The 17,540-nt window shown below is 37.8% G+C and overlaps 2 protein-coding genes and 1 long non-coding RNA gene across 5 annotated transcripts in view; 2 read left to right on the top strand and 1 right to left on the bottom strand.

Moving 5' to 3' along the window:
- INTS6 (integrator complex subunit 6) overlaps window positions 1–6,196 on the top strand; it is a 92,735-nt gene extending 86,539 nt beyond the window's left edge. For both annotated transcript variants that reach the window (XM_058686361.1, XM_058686366.1), the window contains 2 exons: window positions 954–1,047; window positions 2,920–6,196. In XM_058686361.1, the coding sequence (XP_058542344.1) occupies window positions 954–1,047; window positions 2,920–3,013 (188 nt within the window). In that variant the 3' untranslated portion in view covers window positions 3,014–6,196. The remainder of the gene's footprint in view (window positions 1–953; window positions 1,048–2,919) is intronic.
- The window catches only part of SERPINE3 (serpin family E member 3), a 41,842-nt gene continuing 27,732 nt past the window's right edge, over window positions 3,431–17,540 (bottom strand). For both annotated transcript variants that reach the window (XM_058686370.1, XM_058686371.1), the window contains exons 7-9: window positions 7,604–7,690; window positions 7,017–7,100; window positions 3,431–4,581 (exon numbers count right to left, since the gene is read on the bottom strand). In XM_058686370.1, the coding sequence (XP_058542353.1) occupies window positions 4,538–4,581; window positions 7,017–7,100; window positions 7,604–7,690 (215 nt within the window). In that variant the 3' untranslated portion in view covers window positions 3,431–4,537. The remainder of the gene's footprint in view (window positions 4,582–7,016; window positions 7,101–7,603; window positions 7,691–17,540) is intronic.
- LOC131486327 (uncharacterized) overlaps window positions 7,886–17,540 on the top strand; it is a 34,791-nt gene continuing 25,136 nt past the window's right edge. The window contains exons 1-3 of the long non-coding RNA XR_009249286.1: window positions 7,886–8,123; window positions 8,768–8,847; window positions 9,444–9,538. This is a non-coding gene — a long non-coding RNA (uncharacterized LOC131486327). The remainder of the gene's footprint in view (window positions 8,124–8,767; window positions 8,848–9,443; window positions 9,539–17,540) is intronic.

The raw sequence follows: 17,540 nt of genomic DNA, 5'->3' as shown, positions 1-17,540 counted from the left end.
TATACCTGATTCTAGATCAGTTTTGAACAGCATTTGAGCTATGTAAGATTTGATCTTTATTCAGCCTACAAACACTAAATGTCTGTTATATCCAAAGTAGTATGGTGTAGATATGGTAAGCAGGAGGGACTGAGAGCAGAGCTTGAAGAACACACAGACAAATTACGCATAGTTCCTACTATGACAGGAACCCGTAGTCTTGAGTATTCTTCTAAACAGCAACTGGAATTTAATGTAGCAGCAGACCCCCAAAAGTGTAGCGAATATTAAATAGTTTCATCTCTGTAGAGTTCCTGACATAGTGTCTACCACTGTGTTTAAGGGTTAAACTATGATGGTGAGCAGGGATGTGTTTAGGCCAAAACCGTAAAGTTATAAAAGCAATCTATGAAATGAATATAAAAGAACTTTGGCATAAAATTTCAGTATTATGACATCCATTCAAAATGTTGACAGATTGACGGACCATGTGCTTTAATGGAACACCCATGGGTGGTTCAAAAGTGGGTAAGACAGCCCTTGCCATTTAGGAGTTTATAGTCCTTGGCAGAATTTTAGGTGAAAACTTGAAACTGAACTAGCACTCTTAACCATTTTTTCTGTCTCCATATGCCCCTCCCCATCTTGTTAACTGTAGTTGAGAATTTAAATTATAAGTATGCAATTTTATAAAGGCTACTTGCTGCTGCTTTTTCAGTGGCCAGTACCAAAAGCTAGTCACGTACTTTGTAAGCTTTATGTTTGATACCTTAATGGGAACTTTTACCAAAACTTCTGTGTTTACCAAGTTATTTTATCTTGATTGATATATGATGAAATATGTGTATTAATGAGTGGTAGAATATTTTGGTTTGGTTTAGCATATCTTGATACCGTAAACTGCAGTAGAAAAATATTGAATAAGAGTGCATAGAAAAGCCACTAATTTTTTTCTTTGCTTCTCTTGTTTTAAGAATATGAAAGAATCTTCACTTTACTGAAGCATGTGCAAGGCAGTTTACAAACAAGACTAATATTTTTGCAAAATGTCATTAAAGAAGCATCAAGGTAAATAATCTGTTGTACATTATGAAATGATTATGAAATGAGTCCCCAGTTTACAGTCAGTGTTGTAACAGTTGTAACTGTTGTAACAGTATCTGTACTTGTGGTGTTATGCATGCATATGACACAGCCATGTGTGTCCTCCTCCTCCTCTGTTTCAGTTTATTGAAAAAAATTCACTTAAAAAATAGTCACACACAAATTCTTCACCAATTCTGGACCTTTTCTCCCTGTAGATTATAGATACTTGCATAATTCTCATTGATCCTACTCTGTGCCTTTTTGGGGTCTTTATATTTTATAGCCTTCAGCTTTTCTCCTTTGTATATTTGGGCTACAGTTGATATTAATCAGTGATTAGAAAAAACCTTGGAAGACAATATTTGAATGCTGTTCATTTGTATGTGGGAAAACATGTAATTAAGGGGAGCAGAGTTGGACAAATGGGCCTTATTCTGATTGCTTCAGTAGCCCAGGATTATGTATTTTAGTACAAGGAATGTGGATCAAGATTATAAATGGTAACTATGAAGTGCAGTTAACTGGAAAGCATAGTTGTATGAGTAGTGAGTACACAAGACTTTTTCTTTGAAGACTTCTTTAGTATTGTGAGAAAACTTAGGGTTATCTCCTCTGACCTTTCAAATATACACAGCCTTTAAAAGTCCCCCAGTTTCTTCCATGCTACTCATAAAGGCATTTTTAGATAGAGCAGTTACTTTTTGTTTGTTTGTTTGGGTTTTTTTTGGAGTAGCTAGAGCATACACCACTTTGAGGGTTCAAAATAAGGCAGTAACTTTTCATGTTACTCATTTTGAGTATTTAATCTATTCTTTATGTAACATTCTGTCAGCTCAAGCTTCATCATGGATTTAGCTATATTCCTGGTGGCCTGCACTCTCTACTTCTAACACCTTTTAGAGAGTTGTGTAATATTATGGTGGCTATTCATATTAATTTACAAGTAGAGAGGAAGTAGATATAGATTGGACAGTGTTTTTGGATATTCTAAAAAGCATCAGCAGTATTAATAACTTACGTAGACGAATGCAATTTTAGTCTACTATATTAGTGAAGAAAATTTTAAATTGCCACTTGAACTTTCAATGTTTGCTATATTATCCTATACTGCAGATGTCTAATTATCCTTGATTTGTTAGCTTTCAAACTGTAATAGTAGAACACAAGGGTTTTTAAACGTTACTATCCAACTGTCATTTCTTCTTCCCTTTTGTGGGGATTATATTCATACTTTGTTCACATTCTTTCAACATACAGCTTTTAAAGAGCATAGGAAGTAGGGGCACTTGGGTGGCTCAGTCAGTTAAGCGTCCGACTTCGGCTCAGGTCTTGATCTCGCGGTTCGTGAGTTTGAGCCCTGCGTCGGGCTCTGTGCTGACAGAGCCTGGAACCTGCTTTGGATTCTGTGTCTCTCCCTCTCTCTCTGCCCCTCCCCAGCTTGTTCTTGCTCTCTCTCTCTCTCTCTCTCTCTCAAAAATAAACATTAAAAAAAAAAATTAAAGAGCATAAGAAGCTATTGGAATCATTGCTTTAGGAGTCCAAATTTTGTTGGAATATTTGTAACCCTTGTAAATGTTAGGGTTTTTTTTCTTTTTGGTTGTGGAACAAATATCTGACTTCCATTGTACCTGGGCCTGGATTATTTGTTTTAGGAACAAACTGCAATTCTGCACTGATAAAATAATTTACTTATTATCTTCCAGTGGATTTTATATATCATAAAGTTGTTGTTTTCATTTTCATTTTACTTTGAGAAATCTTCCCAAGGCAGTTTCTGTCTTTAAAAAAAGCATTATACTGATCTATATCCATTAAAAAGAAATTGAGAGTGCTATCACTTATTTTTTTATACAGGTTTAAAAAGCGAATGCTAATAGAACAACTGGAGAACTTCTTGGATGAAATTCATCGACGAGCCAATCAGATCAACCATATTAATAGCAATTAAAAGAAAACAGAATGTGGCCACTTAATTCACTATCTTCTCCAAATACAAAGTAAATACAAGACTGTTGTGATCTTGAATTCATTTTTTGACATGCATTGTTGGCTATTTGAAATACTAAGAGCAAGTCTACAGATCCTTTTTCCATCATTTTACAGTGACCTTTTCTTCATTTTGGTTTATTTTTGTAATGTGAAAAATATCACTCTAAAACACATTTTTATTTAACAAACTAAAAATATTCCTCCAAATCTCTTGCTTGTCATTGACTCTTGCGTGTCAATTTCCCTCAGGTTCTATTTTCTTAAACCAACCTTTAAAATTGTCACCTCTGTTAAGGTTGAACTTTGCCAAAAAAAAAAAATAATAAAAAGTTACTTTGTAATTTTTGGGGAAAAAAGCACATACATTAAAACTAGGTAATGTTTTGTATATACAGTTATTTTGGATATATTATTGTAAGTTGTACAAATGTATTTTGAAGAATATTTAAGAAAAGCACTTTTGTTATTCCATCAATAAATGCTCTATTTTACTCTTGTGTGGTTTAGGAAATAATCACATTTAAAGTAATCATTTAAAACCATCTTAAGGATAATGGAATTTTAAAGGCCTTGCTTTTTAAGCATTGGACAAATACACCACTTGAAGCTCATATTTGTTAAAGCTAACTGTAATTATCTGTTACATAATCTGCATTGTCTTTTTACTCTATGTTCTTAGGTTTTGTTGGCTACACCAACATGCTCCCATTTCTGCCTAGATAGTAGAAAAGACGGTATCTGTGGCAAATAGGCAGACACTTTAAAAGCTGTTTAAAACGCAGACAGCTTTGGCATTAGTGGTTTCCTTACTCCCCTTCCACGTCTTTTTCCGTTCTCGCTAGGGTTGTGGGTGGCACTGAGTTGGAGCTGCCAGTGAGGGAGGTGTCAGTTTGGGGCACACCACATAGTCTGAAATGGCCAGCCTTTAGCAGCTCGATGCCATGCTTACAGAAGGCCCACAACAAATCGGGAGTTCAAAGGGGATCTCTCTGTTTTCCTCTGCTGTTCTTACACTTAAACTCTTCATTTTGTGTAGAAGCTAAATGGAAAGGAAACATTTAAGATGACTTTGCTCATTTTGTATTCCCCCTGAAATACCCAGGATAAGGAAAACCCAACACTATTCATTGTCCACTCTCAGTCCAACACGACCTCAGATGTCTTCACTGAGGACGTTGACCCTGTGACCAGACTCCTTACTCACCTTTCATAGATCACTGCTGTGCCTTGTAGTGCTTTTGGGGTAACCAATAGAAGAGAAGGTTAAAACACATTTAGATTAACAGAGGGCAAAATAAATTTATAAAATCATAGTAAAATTGATGGAATTTTAGTTTCATAATATTTGAAAATCACATACCCTTATCTTTTTACACTTTCGCGGAACATTTTTAAAATTTCAGGGGTATAGCAGAATGCAATTGTAACTTTTTATGAAGAAAAGCATAGTTGACAGTGGAGAACATGCTTGAGATCTCTTAATTTAGTCTAGGGGATTTGAAACGCTCCCAATACTGAAGACAAATCCTGTCAAGAAAAAGAAGCATTTAATGTAACGTTACATAGTATTTTCATATGCAATTCTTTAAACCTTTTTTACCTCTACAAAATACCTTTAAAGCAGGATATCATTTAATAGATGGAATTGTCAAGGTAATTACCTGCAGTCACTGCTAAATTCAGGAGCTACACAAAATCCAGAATATATTGTCTGGATTTAATTGTCTTAAATGATGTATATTTAGATTCTGAGATTAATAGAAGGGATTACAAGTCATTCGAATAAAAGTTCATACTTAACAAGAATATTTAGGAAGGGGATTCAGTCTATTCTGATGTTTAGCAGCTTTCCTTATCAGGAAGTTCTTATTTCCATTTTATAGATTGCTCCTGAGGTGATCATCTTTAAACCCTTCACCTTGATTACATTCTGGGGATGAATCTGGGAAGAGCAGTTTGTTCAGTCTCCTCTTTCTGTCCTTAATCTCTCTGTCACCATACTCGATAGCCTCATCCAAAACCCAGTCATAAGGTTTGAAACTAATCAAAACTCAAGCTTAATATCCCATCTCGAAGGTTTTTTACATTTTAAGAAACTGGGCATATTAGTTAAATTAGTGAAATACTATAGAATTCTTGTAAGCAACGGGGGGTTAAATTTAAGGGGAATATCCTGTCTTTTTTGGCCCTCTAGGTCACTGGGTGACTTTAGGCTGGACAAATGATATTCTCTAACAGTTTAATCTTGAGATGAAGATCGTTTTTCTTAACGTTCCCATATGTGTCCCATTTGTCAATGGATTCATTATTTGCCCTTATCAGTAAGATGTGTCAATTTGGTGTACTGAAGGCTGAGACTGATTGCTATCTCTTCGACACCCCTCTCCCCAGGAGAGTAGTCACTGTGCCGTGTGTGGTGTGGGCGAGTACCTCCCAGAAAGAGGTAAATAAATTCACAAAGACTATATTCAGATGTGCGGCGGATTACGGAACTGGTTTTGGATTAGCCGTTTATGTTCATGTGTTTACTGAGGCAGTTCTGAAAACTCCTGTCATCGAAACAGTGGTGTGTCCTTCACTAGTGCAGAGGTTTTACGTCATTGTTACGCAGCTGAATTCCAAAAGGGATCTCGGTCTCTTTAACTGTCATCAACTTGTATTGGCTATCAGCTTTTGACAATGACCTTCCTATTTGCATTTAGTCCTGTCTCTGTTTCTTGAGGGAGTAGAGCCTGTCACTTTTTTCATCTTTCATTTTTTGGACATGTATCCTTTCTAAGAGAGGGCTCTCTGTTGCCTGTTCTGAGTGATAAGTGACAATTTCATCTAATAAACATGGGGATGCAATGATCATGGTGAAATCCTAGGAGGACATATTCTGTTGATGGACTTTTTCTCCCCAAAGAATCCCCCAATAGATTATTTCCTAGTGAATGATTATCTTCATCCTTTTTGTCACAAAAGTGTTCCTTTGATTTCCAGCACAAGTTACAGCAGTATGCAAATGATTCTCAGATAAAATGATGTTGACAGTATTTCCTTAACAATTTGTGTAAAACTTATGCGTAATTTTCATTATTCTAACTTTTGACTTTTTTTTCTCTCCATAAATAAAAATAATGCCTGATGTTTAGTTAAAGTAGATCCACTTTTGCTTGATTTTGTTAGTCTTGTTCCATCCTATTTCTTTTTAACACATTGTTTCGACTTGCCAACAACTCTTTACTGAGAATCTCTTTTCCTTCCTAGGCTGATAAATAATGGGGAGCGGGGAGGGGGAAACACGGAGAGGAATACTTAGAATCCTTTTTCATCGCTGAAATGAGAGGAGCTCCGCTTGTCCCTCTGATGTGGTGAGGCTTTGCCTGCCTGGTCCATACCATTTCTGGCTTAAGATGAAGTTGTATAGTGGAACTAAGAAGTACTTGGGCAAACACTTGATTTTTGTGTAATTTCGGCCAGCTTGAGAAAGACCAACAGAAAAACTATAGAAATCTAGGTGCATTCACTAGAATACTGGGGTTGCTGAGTCAAAAGACTCCTTGGACACACTAGTGCCCTGAAGGAGCTATCTTTTGTCCTACAGTGATGAGAAAGTGAGGCAACAATGGGGGGCGGGGGTGGGGGGGGGGGGGAGTCCAGATGAATCACTTACATTACTTTCATGATCTTTCTGAATCTTCCCCAGCAGTAGAAACCTGAATTTTTAAAAATCCACATCAACAAACAAATGAGCCGAAAAGCCAAAAACCACACGGAGGGTATTAGTTTCCTTTGTAGTTAAGGAATGTTCCCCTTTCTCAGGATACGCGACAAGAAACTGGGAAGCTTCTGAAGCACCGTAGAAACTAGCTAGAAGGAATGCTTGTCTTAGGCTGCAGTGGACAAACGGGCGCTTGTTGCTAGAGAGATGCTGATAAATATTTAATATATCTGAATGGTGTCAAGAAATCCTGTCATACCTGTGTTGGGTTCTCTCAGGAAAAAGAAGAATGGCCGATCTGCTTTAAAAAAAGGAATCCGAGACCTTTTCAGTAACAACAGAGCTGCAGGAGGGAAAGAATAGGAGACTATTGCATTTTTTATTCATTTGAGGGAAGTCACTATTAAAATTGGAGCCGAAGTCAGTTATATCCCTTGATTTCTGAAGAAATCGGAACATCCTAATGTATTTGTGTAGTGTCATGATGGGGTACAAATGGGAAAATTAAAGAGAAAAGATGCCACTTAGCAACCCTGTGTCCCATTTTCAAAATGCTCCATGGAATAAATCCCTTCCTGAAGGTGATTTTCGAATGACTTCATTCCTTGTTTATGGGGATGATGCTACAAATCCTTTTCAAACTGGATTTCTCTTCTCTCACCATTTTTCAAACCCTTTGTGTTAACCTTCCTTTTTAAAAAATGCTATACCACATATACCACATCCGGACTTGGGGTTTTGAGTGGCAAAGTTTAGAAATGTGAAGATTGAACCGGATAAACCTAACAAAGGCATAGAAGGGCAAGAGGTATGACTCGAGCACTGCTGACCCCTTGATGAACGTACCGGTGGCTGTAGACGCCTTGCTGCCTTCCTCGGAAACCTCAATCTTGGCTTTGTGGATCGCTTCAGAAACATAAAAGCCATCTTGGCCTAATCCCAAGAAATAAAAATGTGAATTGCTTATTTCCATTTTTAATGCATTTGGCTTAAGGATTTGAGCGTACTTTTAAAGAACGTACTTAATGACAGTCTCATGCTGCTTACTATAGCTAGGGAGAGATTTGTTTGGAAAATTCTGAAGCTGCGATTTTTTATGTAACTTTCAAAACCTCAGATTTGGTGAGTTTAATAAATAACCCCTCCCAAATTAATATTTAGAGCTGGGCCCTGTTTTTTCAATGTTAATTTTCCCAAGTAACTTGTAGTTCGTATTGAAATCCTCAGCCAGTATTTTCACCAGAGGATGTGTCAAAATGCAGATTCTGGAGTCCAAGAATCCTTTTTCAGCCAGCTTCTGAGATGGTCTCCCTTGAATGCTTTCTTGGACTGCATTTTCAGAGCCACTTTTAAATGACAGTTACAGGTTTGTACTATGGGCCTTAAAAGGCATAACTCAGTGTATTAAAAATGTGTCTCAAGCTGCATTCTATATACTGAGGTATGTCAGTTATGCAATTAACTTGCATGGGCTAGCATCTGGAAAGATAATGAGAGGTCAGAACTATAATAGTTGTGTGCTATCAACTTCAAAGATGTAAGCTTAGCAAATAGGAATAGGAGTGATTAAGTTGGAGGAACTGACAGGTTTTTGTAATTTAACCACTAATCATTTTTAAACAGCTCTCCACAGTGAAATGGTACTTGACGACATAATACTGAAGGAAAGTAAGAACCTTTAGAACTAGAAGAAACTTCAGAAGTCAGTTATACCAACCCTTTCATTTGAGAATGAGCTGTTAAGTGATCTGAAGTCATGCACTTGAGAGAGGTAGAACTTGGGCATTTGCAGGTTTTCTGACCGTGCAGCGCCCATTTCTACCCCACCCCTCCACACAAACAATGCCACCTTTCAAAAAGTGTATTCTAGTCACCTCTCGCATGCCACTGGAAAGGGGTCTGTGGCATGAGCCTTAAAATAGTCATTTCAATATACATGCTGTATTTAGAGAGAGCTGTGTTTCATCTTAGACTAATTAAATTGTTTTGCATTTTTCATGCACATACAAGGAGAAGCAAATGAATGCCGTGAGAGCATAAAACCAGCCGAGTGTAGGATATGCAGCAGGTTCATCCATCTTCTAAATAAGGTATACCCAGGAAATTGTGAGTTGGCTGTATTTGTTGTAAGAAACAGTTATTTTCCAGCATCATTGAAGGGGACCAGACAAGGGCCAGAGGAAGGGAAAAATCAATGGAAACATTGATCTGGTATCATTTGTCCTAAAACCAGTAAAGAATCTGATTTATTTAGATTTATTTAGAGACCTGGTTGGTCTCTAGGATCTGTAGGATCTTTTAGAAAGTAAATTTATCTCTAATTAATTGTCTCCCTCATTCGTTGAATGAACAAATGCAGTGCCAGAGTTAGAATTCTGTGGATGAAAAAAAAATGGTTCTTTGATGGTCATGAGGTTTTACTAATCTGTGATTTCATGACTATGGTATGGTGTCTGAACATTTAAAATAAGTGTTAATGAAGTTAGCAGAAGTTCACTGTGAAACTCTGTATCAGCTAAAATGTAGTAAATGTGGTTGTGTTAGAGACCAGGCACCTTGACACAGTGTGAAAAATGGGACCAACTGGTATGAGTGAGTCTTTGGTTAGATAGATTTGGCTATTACAATTTCTGGACACTGCAGTCAAGGAGCTTCATTTAAAGAGCTTTTCTCCATCACACTACAGGAGTGGCCCGATAATTGACGGTTACATGTTGGCACAGCCAAGAGCCGTGGCCTGTCTTGCCCCAGCATCCACACCTCTCTTAAATTATATCTCTGGTAAGACTTAACATTTCAGAAGACCAACATTTGTGATCAAAAGAAGAATTCAGGAGTCATCTGTAGGTTTGCGTTTTTCTTCTTGTGTGATCTTGTATTACAGATCCCTATTTGCTTGCTTTTGTCAAGTAGCTACTGAAATGTTATGCAACTAATGAAGTCAGCCTAGAAGAATCCAAGCACGGAGGAATCTTCCTACTTTGGGCTCGTCTTTTCCTGTTGGCATTGTTGGCAGTTGCTTTGTGCCGTTGAGGATCATACAACCTGTTTTCCCCAAATTTGTTCCCAGATTGTTTATAGGTGCTATTCTATAAAAAGGGTTCCATGATGAATTAAGATGGGAAATGCAGGTTGAATAGTTTTGTGCTTTTGTTTTTACTAGTGGACTTCTTAGAGCTTATTATTTGCTATTGTTTGTAGTGAATCTCTGCAGGAAGACTGTAATATGTAGTGTTTAACCATAGAAAGACCCACACCATCCCCTGTCACTAAATTGACCAGATTAGCATTCTGGGAAAGTGTAGCCCCCTATAAACCATTTGCTCCTATATTACATTTCATTATCCAAAGCAAAGTGGTAAGATTCTTCCTACCCTTCCTCCTGGCATACTCTCCACTCTTCCATAATATTGTCAAGTGTTTATGTCAACCTTTCTTTTTAGATTGTTAGCTTCTAGAAGGCAGAAGCTATTTTATCAGTTTTAAACCTTTTTTACTTCACCTAACATAATAATGCTTGGTACATCTATGTGTTCAGTAACGTTGGATGAGTGAATAATAGACACTCCTCATGTTGTATATTTGTTTCATTTCTCCATAAAACAGCTGCCTTAATATTCTTTAATCTGATTTCACCTCTAAGGAAATGTTGGTTGGTATCTATAAAATCATAGGGGTACAGTACAGAATAGGTCTTTGGCAAGTGTCACCCAAACGACTGTTTCAGTGTTCGTAGAGACCATCATTCTTTGTTCGTAGAGACCTCTTTCCCCTTTGTTCGTAGAGACCATCATTCTTTGTGTGTGGTTGATCAGTCTCAAAAGGCTTAAGAGTCTTCTTCATAATGACATTGTGTAAACACAAGACTTGGAAAATGTAAACCAATATCCCAACATTTGATCCTCAGCTTCTCATAATGTAGGATAAACATCATTTGCTGTGTTATTTGCCTTTCCAATTATTATTACTTACTATTGATAAATTTAGTGCTTTAAAAAAGTTATTACCAGAATTTCCTTCTAGTTTATCTTTCTCCTCTTTTTATTGCTTAGTTGTAAAATATGGAATGTGTCTGTAAAATATGGAATGTAAAATATGGAATAGCACTGAGCCCAGGATATAGAGAGAGATTACTAAAAAGAATCTGAAATGGCCCCTGAAGCCAGGATGTGGTTTGTTGCTTTCTCTGTTCTCCTCTTGCCCACTTCTCTTGCCACCCTAGCTTTATTGGATTATAACTGATATAACACGTAAGTTTAAGGTGCACAATATGATGATTTGATATATGTATATACTGCAAAATGATTACCACAATAAGATTAGTTAACACATTCATTGCCTCACATAGTTACAATTTTTTTTTTGCGTGTATTAAATTGTAAGATCTATTGTCTTTGCAACTTTCAAATAGACAGTACAGTATTGTTGACTATAGTCACCATGCTGTACATTACATCCCTAGAACTTATAACTGGGAGTTCGTACCCTTTGACCACCTTCACTCAACTCCCCAACTCCCCCGCTCCTTGCCTCTGGCAGCCATCAATCTACTCTGTGTTTCTATGAGGTTTGATTTTGGTTTAGGTTCCACATGTAAGTGATATTATATAGTGTTTGTCTTTCTGTATGATTTATTTCACTTAGCATAATGCCCTCAAGGTTTTTCTATGTTGTTGCCAATAGCAGGATTTCCTTTTTTATGGCTACATACTATTCCATCAAAATATATATACCACAGCTTCTTTATCCATTCATCCGTTGATGGACACTTAGGTTTTTTTCTGTATCTTGGCTATTGCAAATAATGCTGCTGTGAACACGAGGGTGCAGTTATCTCTTTGACAGTGATTTAATTTCCTTTGAATACATACTCAGAAGTAGAACTGCTGGATCATGTGGTAGTTCTATTTTTATTTTTTGAGGAACCTCCATAGTGCTTTCCATAGTGGTTGGACTGATTTACATTCCCCTCAATAGTGCACAAGGGTTCCTTTTTCTATATCCTTGCCAGTATTTGTTATTTTTTGTCTTTTTGATAATAGCCATTCTAACAGGTATGAGGTGATATCTCACTGTAGTTTTGATTTGCATTTCCCTGATGATTAGCGATATTCATATTTCCATGTGCCTGTTGGCCATTTGAATAATCTTATTGGGAAAAACGTTCGTTCAGATACTCTGTCCCATTTAAAAATCAGATTGTTATTATTTGCAATTAAGTTGTGTGAGTTCCCTATATATTTTAGATATTAATCTTTTAGATATGTGGTTTATAAATATTTTCTCCCATTCTGTAGGTTGCCTTTTCATTTTGTTAGTTGTTTCTTTTGCTCTGAAGATGCTTTTAGTTTGATGTAGTCCCACTTGTTTATAGCTTTTGTTGCTTATACTTTTGGTGTCCGATCCAACAAATCATTGCCAAGACCAATTTCAAGGAACTTTTCTCCTATGTTTTCTTCTAGGAGTTTTATGGTTTCAGACATTTAAGTCTCTAATCCATTTTGAGTTAATTTTTGTGAATGTTATAAAATAGGGGTCCAGTTTTATTCTTTTGCATCTGAATATCCGGTTTTCCCAGCACCCTTTATTGAAAAGACTATCTTTTCTCCATTGAGTAATCTTGGCTTCCTTGTCAAATATTAGTTGACTGTATATACATAGATTTAGTTCTGGGGTCTTGATTCTGTCCCATTTCCCTATGTGTCTGTTTTTATGCCAGTACCTTACTGTTTTGATTACTGTATATTCATAATACAGTTTGAACTCAGGAAGTGTGATCCCTTTAGCTTTGTTTTTTTCTCAGGATTGCTTTGGATATTTGGGGATTTTTTTGGTTCCATATGAATTTTAGAGGTTTTTTTTTTTTTCTATTTCTGTGGAAAATGTCATTGGCATTGGCATTTTGATAGGGAGTGCATTGAATCTGAGGATTGATTTGGGTAGAATAGACCCTTTAACAATATTAATTTTTCTTTTTTTTTTTTCTTTTTTTTTTTTTTTTTAAATTTTTTTTCAACGTTTTTTATTTATTTTTGGGACAGAGAGAGACAGAGCATGAACAGGGGAGGTGCAGAGAGAGGGAGACACAGAATCGGAAACAGGCTCCAGGCTCCGAGCCATCAGCCCAGAGCCTGACGCGGGGCTCAAACTCACGGACCGCGAGATCGTGACCTGGCTGAAGTCGGACGCTTAACCGACTGCGCCACCCAGGCGCCCCAACAATATTAATTTTTCTAATCCATGAACACAGGATATTTTTCCATTTATTTGTATATTTTTCCATTTCTTTCATCAGTGTGCTGTGGTTTTCAATGTAGAGATAGTTCACCTCCCTTGGTTAAGTTTGTTCCTAAGTATTTTAATGTTTCTGATGCAACTATCAATGAAACGGAATTGTTTTCTTTATTTCTTTTTCAGGTACTTCATTGTTAGTGTAAAGAAACACAACTGATACTTGCATGTTCATTTTGTATCCTGCAGCTTTACTGAATTCATTGATTTATTGTAATTATGTGCCACTATTACAATATTAGAGAATCTAATTTTGACTATATATTTACCATTACCAATAATTTTTATATATTCATACATTTTTACAACATTAATTAGCATCCTTTTATTTCAACTTGAAGAATGTCCTTTAGCATATCTTGTAAGGTGGGTCTAGTGGTGATAAACTCCCTTAGTTTTTGTTGGTTTGGAAAACTTTTATCTTTGCTTCACTTGTGAAGGACAACTTTGCCAGGTATACTATTCTTGGTTGACAGGGTTGGGTTTTTTTCCCCCTCCAAAATTTTGTGTATGTCATTCCACTATATCCTGGCCTGTAGTTTCTGTTGAGAAATCCATTGGTCATCTTATGTGGGTTCTCTTGTATGTAACTTGTTTCTTCTCTCTTGCGGCTTTTAAAGTTCTTTGACTTTCAACAATTTAATTATAATGTGTCTTGGTGTAGCCTTTTTTGGGTTCAACCTATTGGGATTCCTTGGGCATTATGAATCTGGAACCCCCTTTCATCTCCCCATGTTTGGAAAGCTTTCAGCCATTACTGCTTTAAGTAGTTTCTCTTTTTTACCCCTCATTTTTTGGAATTCTCATTATGAGTATATGTTTTTTTTCTGTGGAGTCCCCAATTCCTATAGGCTTTCTTCACTCTTTCATTCTTTTTTTTTTTTTTTTGCTCTTCTGATTAGATAATTTCAAACGACTTATCTTCTAGTTCATTGATTCTTTCCTCTGCTTGGCTGAGTCTGTTGTTGAAGCTCTTTATTGAATTCTTTGGTGCAGTCATTGTACTCTTCAGCTTTAGGATCTCTGTTTAGTTTTTTTGTTTTGTTTTGTTTGATGGTTTCTATTTCTTTCTTGAACTTTTAATTTTGTTCATGCATTGTTTTCCAAATATTGTTTAGTTGTCTGTGTGTTCTTGTAGTCTGCTGAACTGTTTTAAGAGGATTATCTGAATTCTTTGCCAGGCAGTTCATACATCTCCATTTCTTTAGGGTAGTTATTGGAGCTTTATTCATTTCTTTTGATGATGTCATATTTTTCTGATTTTTCATGATCCTTGCTTCTTTGTATTGGTATCTGTGCATTTAAGTGAGTAGTCTCCTTTTCCAGGCTTTACAGGTTTGCTTTGGCAAGTAAAGACTTTTACCAATTAGCTGATAGCATTTGTGGGTAGGTGAGGCTTGCTATCAGGATCTCTATTTGGGCAAAGCCTCTCCATGTGCTCTGAGGTTGCAGGGGGATGCTGCTGGCTGGGTTCTGTGGTTGGGTGGGACTGCTGGTTGGGTTCTGTATTCAAGTGGGTCTGCTGGGTGGGCTCCCTGTTTAGGTGGGGCTTCTGGCTATGACCCACTGTCAGGTTAAGCCACTAGCCCTGCAATCAACTCTGGTCAAATGGGGTTGTAGGCTGTGTTCCCTGACATAGTAGTGCCAATGGTTGGACACCATGACTGGGTAGTTATGGGATGGGCTCCACGATCCTTCCTGGTCAGGTGGAGTCTCACACTGTGATTCCCAAGTGGATGGTGCTGCCGGCTGGACTCCATGTTCAGGTGGGGCTGCCAGCTGTGCCCTGAAGATGGGTGGGGATGCAGACTGGGCTCTGTGACTTGGTAACACTGTGGGCTGGGCTGCAAGGCTTCCCAAGGTCATTTCTTCAGGCTCTTTGGTTACTTGGGGGTAGGGAATATGCTCAACAGTTGGGCAGGGCTGCTGGCCAGGATCTCTGCCCAAGCACAGCTGTAGGATGGGCTCCTCAGCTATCTGAGTTCTCTGGTCAGGCTTCCTCAATGGATGGGACTTGAGATTATGCTTAGGTGTCGGGCAGGGCTGTGAATTCACTTTTCTTCAAGGTAGAGTGGTAGTACGGTCCATTGATTAGGTAGTATAGTCCACTGACTGTAGAATCAGGCAGAACTGCCAACCAAGCTCTCTAGCCAGATGGGGCAACCAGGCTGGCTTTGTAAGTGGGAATTGCTTTTAGCTGAGGTCTTTGCTTGGGTACTGCTACAGGCAGGAACATGGTCTGCCAAGGTTTGAAGGCTGGTTCATGTAAGGCTTGCCCTCCCGCCCCATCTCTATCTGATTATTAGTTATCTCCAGGAGGCAAGATCTGACTAGACCTTCTAGAAAGTGTCCTGGAAGAGTTGGGTGTCCACCTTGGCTCCCTTTTCTCACTGGAGAAACTGTAGTAGGCCTGGAAGGGCCCTCTTGGTGCACTGCCGTGTCAGCCTGGAGGAAGGGTGATGCAGTCCGAGTGTAGCTGCTCCTCTTACCTTTCTAATGTGGTCCTTCTCGGTTTCTGTGGTTCAGAGGGGTGCTTCAGCTTACATCTGGGAGCTGGGATTTTCACAGTGGTGACTTGTCTATGGATAGTTGTTAGGTGGCCTTCTTGGGAGGGGAACTGAAGTTGGGAATGATCTATCTGACAATCTTGCCGACCTAGTGGAGTGCTGATCAGTCATCTGGTGTGGCATAAGTTAACTTCAGTATGCAACCAAACAACTATGTGTGCTTTGCTCATTTAAGTTGTATAACTTGGAGCTTGTAGTTCTTACCGAACAGAGTTCAGAACCTAATTACTCCTTTGTAAAAGTCAAGAATAAGATAGTTTCTTCAAAGGTTTAAGTTTGTGCAAAAGAAGTATTTCTTGGATTAGGAAGCATGGGTTTGTATCAAAGCCTGCTTATCCTTCTGATTACTCAAGAAGTAAATCTCTAGCTGATATCTTTAGTGTAAGTGAAGCTGGAATCACTCTTAAAAGCTTTATAACATGTAGTATCAAGGGTGCCTGGGGAGAAAAATGATAGCCTAGGCTCAGTTGGGCCTTAAGATGATATTGAACAAGTTTTTTTCAGGCAGCAAAAAAGGATTTGATGCCATGAAGGAAGAGATAGGCGAGTAGTGACTTTTAAATGTGGAAGGAGAACTTGAGTAAAGTGATTCTGGGCATTGGAACCAAATGGAGAGGAAAGGCCAAATGTCCTGTAGTTTGAGCTTCTGTCAATAGTACAAAACTACTTGGTAACTTCTCGTTAATTGTAAGAAGGGAGACCAGCATTTTCTGATGACTTATTTTCTGGCAAGCTCTCTGCTGATAGTTTGCGATATGCTGAGGAATTTTATTTCCATAAGTAAGATATGAGATGGGTGGTAGCGACCTCATTTTAGGAATGATGAAACTATTTGTTAGACAGAGTCAGTCACCATGTCTCTATAATTAAGTCAACAGCTCACTTAAGCATAGAAGTGACTAGTCTCTTGATTATGTTTAAAGAAGGGCATTGGAAAGCAATACTTTAGTTGGTAAACCTTATCCGTAAAGGTCAAGATACTAAATACTTTAGCAACTGCAGGCCATATGGCATCTGTTGCAACTGCCTAATTCTGCAGTGTAGCAGGAATACAACCATAGATGATCTGTAAAAAAATGGGAGTGGCTATGTTTCATTAAAACTTTATAAAAACAGGGATGGGTCATTATTTGGTGATACATCTTATTAGAGGAACAAAACTTTATGGGAGAAGATAAGGCTGATGTGTTTTATCACGTAAGATATTTGAATTCAAGCTTCACACTTGGCACATGCTAACTGCTTGATAAGTAGTTAACAACTTAAATCAATGAGCCTATATTTCTGCTGATTTGAACAAATATACATAGACCTTAATTGCATTATAAAAAAGGTACCAAAAAAAAAAATGTTCTTTCTAAAGTAGGTTGCTTGTTACATCTTGTCAGGAGAGCTTATGGGCCTTGAAAATCTTTACCAGTAGGGGAGCTGCATGATGTGGGTCAAGCTCAGTCCTGTTTGAGGACACAGGATTAATGGCACTTTGAGATGTACTTCCAGGACATAAAGGCAGAGAGATTAAGAGCTATGAAGGAACAATCAATGTCATAGTGATTAACTGAATGTAGTGTTGTAGAAGAAAAGGTAAAAATGGCCCCAGAGTTTTGAACTAGAATGATCAAAAGAAGAATAGTATCATCATCAACAACAGGAATGCCCTAGCTGAGGTCTGGAGTCACAAGAAGACACTGTGATTGCATTTTGTACATTATTACAGATAGAGCATACTGAAGTTCTTAATCCCTTCCTCTTTCCTTGACCTCTGATCCTTTCACTCTACTGTTCTTCTATTCCCTACAGTGTCAGATTATGCCTGCATCACCATGGAAATTTTCTGGTTGAGTCATTCAACCAAGTCAACAATATTTATTGGATATCCACAGTGTGCCAAGCATTGTTGGGGGCACTGTGCCCAAACTTGACTA

This window comes from Neofelis nebulosa, chromosome 1 (assembly GCF_028018385.1).
Source record: "Neofelis nebulosa isolate mNeoNeb1 chromosome 1, mNeoNeb1.pri, whole genome shotgun sequence".
NCBI lineage: Eukaryota > Metazoa > Chordata > Mammalia > Carnivora > Felidae > Neofelis > Neofelis nebulosa.
This window is presented reverse-complemented; position numbering and strand designations above follow the sequence as displayed.